The sequence below is a fragment of the Trachurus japonicus genome, unplaced genomic scaffold (genome assembly GCF_045865225.1).
Source record: "Trachurus japonicus isolate A0001 unplaced genomic scaffold, Traja_1.0 AP030075.1".
NCBI classification, from domain to species: domain Eukaryota; kingdom Metazoa; phylum Chordata; class Actinopteri; order Carangiformes; family Carangidae; genus Trachurus; species Trachurus japonicus.
In genome coordinates this window covers 42,718-52,315 of record NW_028220208.1, presented here as the reverse complement: position 1 = coordinate 52,315, position 9,598 = coordinate 42,718, and the positions used below count along the sequence as shown (strand labels likewise).

At 45.7% G+C, this 9,598-nt stretch overlaps 1 protein-coding gene across 1 annotated transcript in view; it reads left to right on the top strand.

The window, feature by feature from the left end:
- Window positions 1–2,592: 2,592 nt before the first annotated feature.
- LOC146960721 (phosphatidylinositol-binding clathrin assembly protein-like) overlaps window positions 2,593–9,598 on the top strand; it is a 36,128-nt gene continuing 29,122 nt past the window's right edge. The window contains exon 1 of the mRNA XM_085772121.1: window positions 2,593–2,783. Coding sequence (XP_085628247.1) covers window positions 2,654–2,783 — 130 coding nt within the window. The 5' untranslated portion in view covers window positions 2,593–2,653. The remainder of the gene's footprint in view (window positions 2,784–9,598) is intronic.

Genomic DNA, 9,598 nt, shown 5'->3' with positions numbered 1-9,598 from the left:
AGCACTGATATGGAGGAGCTGTAACCACATTAGGTTGTTTGTGTTTTGATGAATTATGAAGAATGATTATGAAGTTTACAAGCTCTGGCCTGAGAATCACAGAGGTTACCACGGCGATAGGGGCCCCCCAGGCTGAGACAGACAGAAACGTTGAGAAAAAGAGTGATTTTCTGCCTCTGCACTGGTCTGGCAAAAGGGTTACGGTGACAAAACGGTAACTCCTATCAGAACAAAACACAGATCAACGGTGCTCTAAGGACTTCCTGAAAAATGTGGTACGATTTGGTGTTTCTACAGTAAATATTTTGGAGACACTGGCAATTTTAAAACATCAGGCCGTTCTGCTTCTCTCAGAAAATCTTTGTATTGGAGTCAATGAGGAGCAGAGACAGACGTGGCCGCACTCAGAGGCTGATTCTGTAAGTTCTGTAAGTCTCTCTGATATTTTGAGCACATGGTGAGAGACAGAACAAGTTTGTCTACAATTTTCTGAAAAAAATTATGTGTGTAGAGTGTAAATTGTGGCCGTTTGGAGTGTGGAAAGAGAAAAAATCTGGAGTTTTTCTGGCCTCTCTCCCACTCTAACCGATGATGTCACCCACTCTGACACGAACATTCCGTGCAATACACAACCATTATGTAAGGGATAATGTATAGTTCGGAGGTTGTTATGGAGAAATAAACCCCGACAGGTTGTATGGAACCCCGACGCGAAGCGTCCCGCTTATTACACGGTTTACGAGTGAAATAATTAATTTGAAACATAATTCTGATCAAAATACGACTTTCATCGATTTAAAATTGCATTTAGCGAATCTGCAAGACCGGTCACTTCCGCTGTTTTGCTGAGCCTCCTCCCGTTCGTGCATGTGAAGCCTTTGATAATCAATCAGTGGATCGATGGATTACCATACACGTGTTACGATGTGTGTATTGTGTGTAGTCGTATCTGTCATAAACAAGAGATTAACTTTACTGTTTACGGGGTGCGTTTGTGTCGCGGAGTCGCGGTCCGACCGAGACGAGAGGAGAGCTGACACTGGGTCAGAGGCTCTGATCAGCAGGTTTGGTTTCCAGCAGCGATGTGGAAGGAGCCTCCACTCTACTTGTAACAAGTTACAAATCATTTATCTAACATCACTATTAGTCCGACGCTGTTTAATGACGGTAAAAATGAAACACAAGGTAAATATCCTGCAGTTTCTCTTTTCTGTACTGCGCTGATCAGAGCGCTGTCCCTAGCAACGGTCTGTTATACTTGACGACGGTCCGTTATACAGAAATAACAGACCGCAGAACGCAGCGCTGGACCAATCAGAGAGCAGCATTCAATAGAGCCGTGTAATAAAATCTCATAAATGATCATGGTCATTGATCAGGGATTGATCAAAAACTATATGACCTATCAAAACGTGGAGTAATACGCCAATACACAAGACTTGTGTCTACTGTTTAAAGTTTAAATGGAGTCTCTAGGTGAAAGTATGCCTGAGCAGTAGACGTTTGTTAAACTCCAATAATTGGTCTTTTTCTCTCTTTTTTTTCGCCCGTCCCATTGACTTACATGCTTTTTCATAGCTGCAGGGGCCAGTGCCCGGGTGTGACGGCCCGTGGCCCTAATAACACAACGTTCCTCCTGTAACACAGAGGTGACAGTGAAGGCAGCACAAGACCAACATGTTGTGTTGTGTCATCTCAGGGTTTTCCTCTCTATGTGTCTCCATCTCATTGGACAGCAGGTGTTCACAGTTCTACACACACACACACACACACACACACACACACACACACACCGAGGTGGTGAACCAGCTGATGCCTTCTGCTTTAAGACGCCCTCCCCGGACTGAGCAGTCACCTGATCCTCGTGCTGCCATTTTACATTTTACTACAACTTTGACTGACGGGAGGAAGAAGAGGAGACTGAGCTCAGAAACACAGAAACACAGAAACAGAATCCGCCTCTGTGAGCGGATCGCTGAAGGCAGCTGAAGCCAGGCTGTGGAGCAGCAGCGCGGGGGGGGAGAGCAGCATCCGGGTGTCGGAGCTCAGACCCAGAGGAGAGAGAGAGAGAGAGAGAGGCTGAGGAAGAAGAAGGAGGAGAAGAAGGAGAAAGGACGATGCTGTTTTCTACCGTCTCCATCCCGGTCTGATGACACGGAGCTGCTTCTGGTCTGGTCTGGTTCTGATGCAGGCCGCTCCTCCTGCACTGAGGGATTTATTCATTTATTTATTTATTTATTTATTGATGTATTAACGGGTTGATGCATCCGAGCGGTGATAAAGCAGCAGGTCGAGGGGAAGAAGGACGGATGTGATGGATGTGACCGTCTGATGCACGAATTCTCCCACCGGATCCTGGTCTGTGAACGCCGCTGTCCTCTTCCTCCTCTTCTCCTCTTCCTCTTCTCCTCTTCTCCTCTTCTCCTCCTCCTCTCCTCCTCCTCCTCCTCCTCCTCCTCCCCCCGCTCAGACGGATTCTCGCAGAGGGCGCTCCCCTCCTCTCCGCCGATAGAGACATTTTGATCCTCCGCGTTTCCCCCATCGCTCCGCCGGCCTGCTGCTCCTCTTCCTCTTCTTCCTCCTCCTCCTCCTCCTCCTCCTCCTCCTCCTCCTCCTCCACCTCCTCTTCCTCCCCCTCCTCCTCCTCTGGACCATGTCGGGCCAGTCTCTGACGGACCGGATCGCCGCGGCGCAGCACAGCATGACCGGGTCCGCGATCAGCAAAGCGGTCTGCAAGGCCACGACGCACGAAGTCAGCGGCCCCAAGAAGAAACACCTTGACTGTAGGTTATAACATCTAACATCCCATAGTCTCACTGTACTGTACATGTGTCGGCTGCATGCATGCATCACGCTACATGTAGCGTCGTTCCTCACAAAGGAAAGGAGGAGAGGAGAGGAGGAGAGGAGGAGAGGAGAGGAAAAGCTTTTACACACAGCAGCCGCTTTAACAGGCTGCGCTACATTCCCTTAGACCGGGATGGACCGGGTTTGGACCGGGTTTACGCAGTAATACAGTCCAGATACTGAGACTGTAGAGCAGCAGTGGATGTGGATGTGTGTGTGTGTGTGGGGGGGGGGGGGGGCTGTGTGTGTGTGTGTGCATGTCATCCAGGGGAAATAGGCCACTCACTCCGGTTCAGGCTAATCACATTGCAAGCAGCTCCAGTGTTCAGGCCTCTTCATTATTAACGCCACTAGCAGCAGCAGCAGCAGCAGCAGCTTCAACAGCAGCAGCAGCAGCAGCAGCAGCAGCTTCAACAGCAGCAGCAGCAGCAGCAGCATCGTCGCTGCAGCTTCACTAACATTTCCTCTGGTTCATGTTCACAGAGATGTGATGCTGCATTAGCATCATTAATGATATAATAATGTGTTGCTGCTGTTGGTTTTACCTCCACATTCTGTTCCTCACATGCAGATTTCTACTAATGATTATTAGGTTCGGTGGCTTTTCTGGCTCAATATAATTACTACTGTGGTCAAAAAGCTCAGCTAATCAATGCTGCTGTCAGTCAGACAGACAGACAGACAGACAGACAGACAGACAGACAGACAGACAGACAGACAGACAGACAGGTAGACAGACAGACAGACAGACAGACAGACAGACAGACAGACAGACAGACAGATAGACAGACAGACAGACAGACAGACAGACAGACAGGTAGACAGACAGACAGACAGACAGACAGACAGACAGATAGACAGACAGACAGACAGACAGACAGACAGACAGGTAGACAGACAGACAGACAGACAGACAGGCAGACAGACAGATAGACAGACAGACAGACAGACAGACAGACAGGTAGACAGACAGACAGACAGACAGACAGACAGGTAGACAGACAGACAGACAGGCAGACAGACAGACAGACAGACAGGTAGACAGACAGACAGACAGACAGACAGACAGACAGACAGACAGACAGACAGACAGACAGACAGACAGACAGACAGACAGACAGACAGACAGACAGACAGACAGACAGACAGACAGACAGGTAGACAGACAGACAGACAGACAGGCAGACAGCAGTAGCATGAGAGCTAATCAACACCAAACCTGGATAAATCAGTGGAAGAGAGAAACATAAAGGTAAAACTGGCTCATTACTGAGCTGCTTTGATTTCTCCTGATCTGAATGGTGGCCACCAACTAAAGGCTCATTCTGTAGGTTTTCACTAGTGTTTGTTTTGGCTCCATCTTCTTCAGCAACAGAGAAGAAAACCACATGAAGCTGCTACAGCTCCGGGTGCTAAAGACAGATAATAATAATAATAATAATAATAATAATAATAATAATAATAATAATAATAATAATCATAATCATGTTCATAGCATCAAGATATTGGCGCCACCACTGGTCCGTCACCGTGCTGCAGATTATTTGACCATATTACTGCTGCAGTTATTAGATGGTAGAAGGTCTGAACCTGGTTCAAGCAGCTGTGAGTCAACGTCACTCAGCTCAACGGCCAGACACAGATTTCTGAACATCTCTGAACACTTACATGAGAAATGTAAATGTGTCCAACTGGTGACATGATGTTATTTACCTCTGCTCTCAAGGACGGTGACGTTTCACTCCTTTATTCTGGCCCAAGTGGTTACACGAGGCTTCTGTTGTTCTTATTCTGGTGGTTTAGTGGAATAAGAAGCAGAAACTGCAGCTCGGCTCAGAACAACAACACACTCTCTACTTCCTCTCCATCCAGCTGCACCTCAGGTTGGGGAAGTTAGTTTGTTATCGGGACAGAGGCTCTAACTGACTGTGGGTCAGTGTCAGGTCTGAGTCCAGATGTGTGTGACCACTGTCGGTGTTTGGCTCTTTTCCTATTCAACGTTAACTAGGCTCATAAAGTAGGAGGGGTGTAAAAGGTGATGGACACTTGGTCTGGGTTTTGAAGGAAAGAAAGAGGAACTGAGCCAGAGAAGAATCCGCATCAGAGGAAAGTGAATCCAAACCCTCTGTGTTGGTTTTATTTCATTTCTGAAAAGAAAAAAACAGGAATATGCTTCATTGTTTCAGAGTTACAGAGGATGGTGGGACATCAGTCAGATAAAACTACAACTCCCATGAAGCTTTGCTGCCAGTTGAAACATTTCTGACTGAAGCATCAGAACCAACAGCTCAGGAAAAACTGAAGAGACCACTTCAAAATGATTCTCTGGTTTTATTATTTATAGGTGTGTGTTGGAGTAAAATGAACATGACAACATTTATTCCAAAATTGAAATGAAAATATTGTCATTTAGAGCATTTATTGGCAGAAAATGACAACTGCTCATAATAACAACAAATACAAGTCTTTTCAGACCTTGAATAATAATAATGCAAAGAAAACATATGACAAATATTTCAACTTAGGAAGAGTTTGTAGGATAATGTCAGTGTTTAATATATAATAACCTCCCTATAAACCCAGATGTGGTTCAGGTGATGACCTCATCATTAAGCAGAAGGAGTTTAAAATGAGAGTCCTACATGTACAGAAGCTTTTTTTTTTTTTTAAGTATATTTTTTGGCTTTTTGCCCTTTTTATTTGATAGCACAGTAGAGATAGACAGGGAAGGGGGAGGCAGAGAGAGGGGGGATGACATGCAGGTCTGCCCGACGCGGGACTCGAACCGGGGACGCCTGTGTTGAGGACTGTAGCCTCTACATGGGACATGCGCCACGCACCGCCCCGTAGAGAAGCTCTTTTAGAAACATTTGTGAAAGTGGTCTCTTCATATGAAGCTGAAGCAACGTGGCCGACTGTTGAGGAAAGAAGAGATGAGCAGTGTGAGGAACAGGAAGAGGTTTGAGGTGATGAATCTGACGCTCTGCTTCTCCCTGACTGCTGTCATGACCTTGACAGACGGTCGGGGACATGAGGGTTAGGGTTGGTGTTGGGGACTTAAAGGGACAACCAGGAGTTTCTCCAGCGGCAGAACGAAAAATTCCGCGACAATAAAAAAGTCTGATATTAATGTGGATGAATCTCCGTTACCACTTGTTAATGGTCCATTTTAGATAAATCTATGGTTTTGTCTCTATGGTTATTTTGTTATTATTAGTGGTGGTGGAAATGCTGGGCGAGCCGACCAGCGTTTCTTTACTTTCGGTTTCGTGGCGAGTCATGAGAATAACGCCGCCGTATGAATCTCCGTTTATGGTGGGAACTACGACGGTATGTGATCGTCTTCCAACCTCTGACTTTAATTCTTGATGAATGAAAACATGAGTCTGTCTTGCACCGGTCAAAGAATTTCACGGTGCGGAGGCTCATAAATGTAGTGTGGAAACACTTCACTTTAACAAAACTCCTGGTTGTCCCTTTAAGGGTTAGGTGAAGTGTTGGGGACTTAAAGGCCAGTGCTGATTATTTACTATCTCCAGTAAATGATGATCATGACACACGGATCACTGGCATCAGACTGTCAGCTCATCTTCTGCTTCTATAGTAACGGTGATCGTGGTCTTAGGAAGGAATCAGATAGAGAACAGTCGTCATGGCCACAGACGACCTTCTGCCCTGTCAGTGCAGTGTTGTGTTGTTCAGCATGTGGTTGCTTCAGTTGTGTTGTGGCTATCACAGCTTTGTGCTATAAGTGTTTGCAATACAATGTATTTACAATAATTACAAGTGTTTTGCTCCTCAGTGGCCATGTCTGACCTTTCAGTCTGCTGAAGTGAGAGAAGATGTAGAGAAGAAGTGAAACAACACATGAATAACCTCCAGATTCCCTCCCTCTGTGTCAGTGTCATCACGTAATCTGGAAATAACATTTCAGGTCCTGAAAATGACTCACTTTGCATAAAACCAAGGTCTGGAATAAAACTGTTACTAGATTTTACAGTTGGTCCCTTTATGAGCAGAAATCCCTTCAGTCACACACTCATCTTTTATTTGAACCCTCACCAGCGTTACACACGTCTTACATTTAACCTGATGACACCATGTTGCCGTTTTATTCTACGTATAAATGTTTCCATACTCGTATCCTAAAGATGATTGTAATTGTGTTACTGATGTTGAAGTGCAGTTGATCAATAATCGCAGCCAGCAGTCACACAGTCAATACCTCATTACATCGCTCAGCTGATCCACACGGTGACACGTCACAGAGAAAAGCCTCAGTGATGTCTGAGGCTACCACACAGAGGAGTAGAGGTGAACAACATGGAGGTGCAGCTGTTTGCAGCTGTTTGTCACAGTCAGAAGGTTCTGGTCTGAAGGTCTGAAGGTCTGGAGTCTAGAGACATGGGAGTCATCTAGTCATCTATGGGATGGCTTTGTTGTACGGGACGGTGAAGACAGACAGGACAGCAGGGAGAGAGACTGAGGGACGACGTGCAGTAAAGATCCTATTGGTGGGGAGTTGAACTGGCGATCAGCTGCTGGAGGAGAGACTACAGCCAATCCAGGTTGTTTCCCAACGTCATCTATGGTCAAAACCAGAAGCCTGTTTTGCCGGTTTGGTGGAATTGTACCTTTACGTTTCCATGGTTTTCAGTCGTTGTCATAGTTGCGGTAAACGCATGGATCTATTAACACTGGCTTTTAGTCTGTGTGGTATCTATTGTTAAAAGCTGCTGTGATGATCCATGCCTTTTACAGATTTTCATTGAAAAAACAAAAAAACAAAACCATGCATTTACCGCGACTACCGAAACCATGGAAACGTAAACATAAAATTCCACCAGAAGAGCAAAACCAGCAAAACCAGCAAAACAGACTACGTTTTTTTCAAAGGAGGTTAAATGGAAAGCAATTGGACTTAGTTATTTGTCTAGGAAGACGTTTCACCTTCATCAGTTCATGTAGCATCTGACCAGGCTGGGACTGGTCCAACTATCTGGTGTGGAGACTCACTATTTAACCTCTTGTGTGGGCGTTACCAAGGGTGATGATGTCACTGGTTCCCTTTTGTGCTCCAAGTGCCAACGACAGTCGTTTAAATGACTGTCTTTGATGGAAAGTTGGTTTTGTTAACGACAGTCGTTTAAGTGACTGTCTTTGATGATGGAAAAGTTGGTTTGGACTTCGTTAGTGCCCTATGTTGTTATAACGACAGTCGTTGGAGTCACTTGCCACTTGTGAACAGTGGTTGTTCTTTGAGGCTAGATTGTTGAATCTCCTGGGAAGGGATGAAAGGGCAGCATTGTAAATTGGAGATAGGTGGTGTCTCAGGCCACCTCCCCTGTTGAGGGATGGTTTCTCTACTTTTACAAAAATAGCTTCTTTGACTCCTCTTTCAAACCATCTGTCCTCTCTGTCTAGGATTTGGACATTGCTGTCCTCAAAGGAGTGGGCTTTCTCCTTGAGATGTAAATGGACAGCAGAGTCCAGTCCTGAGGAGTTTGCTCTCCTGTGTTGGGCCATGCGTTTATGCAGTGGTTGTTTTGTTTCTCCAATGTAGAGGTCTTTGCATTCCTCGTTGCATTGGACTGCATACACCAGATTGCTTTTGTGGGTGTGTGGTGTTCTGTCCTTGGGATGTACCAGTCTCTGTCTGAGTGTGTTGCTGGGTTTGAAATACACAGGGATTCGGTGTTTGTTAAAGATCCTCCTGAGTTTTTCTGATACTCCAGACACATATGGAATGACTATGTTGTTTCTCTTGTTTTGTCTTTCTTTCTCAACCACTTTGCTGGTTTTCTTTCTGGAAGCAGCTGCAGTTTTCACAAAGGTCCAGCTAGGGTAACCACAAGTTGTGAGGGCGCCTCTCAGGTGCTTGTGTTCTGCCCCTTGGGCCTGTGAGCTGGTGGGCACGTTATCAGCTCTGTGTTGCAAGGTTCTGATAACACCAAGCTTATGTTCCAGAGGGTGGTGAGAGTCGAAAAGTAGATATTGGTCTGTATGTGTGGGTTTTCTGTATACCCCAATGTGGAGGCTCCTGTCCTTTTTCATATGGACGTCACAATCTAAGAAAGGCAGACTATTGTCCTTGACATCCTCTCTGGTGAACTTGATGTTTTTGCCCACTGAGTTAATGTGTTCGGTAAAAGCTTGCACCTCTTTGGTTTTGATTTTAACCCATGTGTCGGTGTTGTTCCTTCAAAGGAGTTCAAAGCCTTTTTCTCTACCTCCTCCATGTATAGATTTGCCACAATAGGGGATACTGGTGAACCCATGGCACAGCCGTGTTTTTGTCTGTAAAATTTGCCGTTGAACTGGAAGTATGTGGTGTTCAGGCACAAATCCAGAAGCTGGCAAATATGTTCGGGTTTGAGTTTTGTTCGGTTTTGCAGGGAGTTGTCTTGTGTGAGTCGTTCTCTTACTGTGGCCGAAGCCTCCATAGTTGGAATACAGGTAAAAAGAGAAGTCACATCATAGGATACCATAGTGCCATCTGGTTCCATTTTTATGTCCCAGACTTTACCCACAAAGTCCATAGAGTTTTGGATGTGGTGTGGGGTGTTTCCCACCAAAGGAGCCAAGTTGGACCAGTCCCAGCCTGGTCAGATGCTACATGAACTGATGAAGCCTCTTGGATGAAGGTGAAACGTCTTCCTAGACAAATAACTAAGTCCAGTTGCTTTCCATTTAACCTCCTTTGAAATACTATGACCTGGACAAATGAGAATATGCACCGGCTTAGGCTATG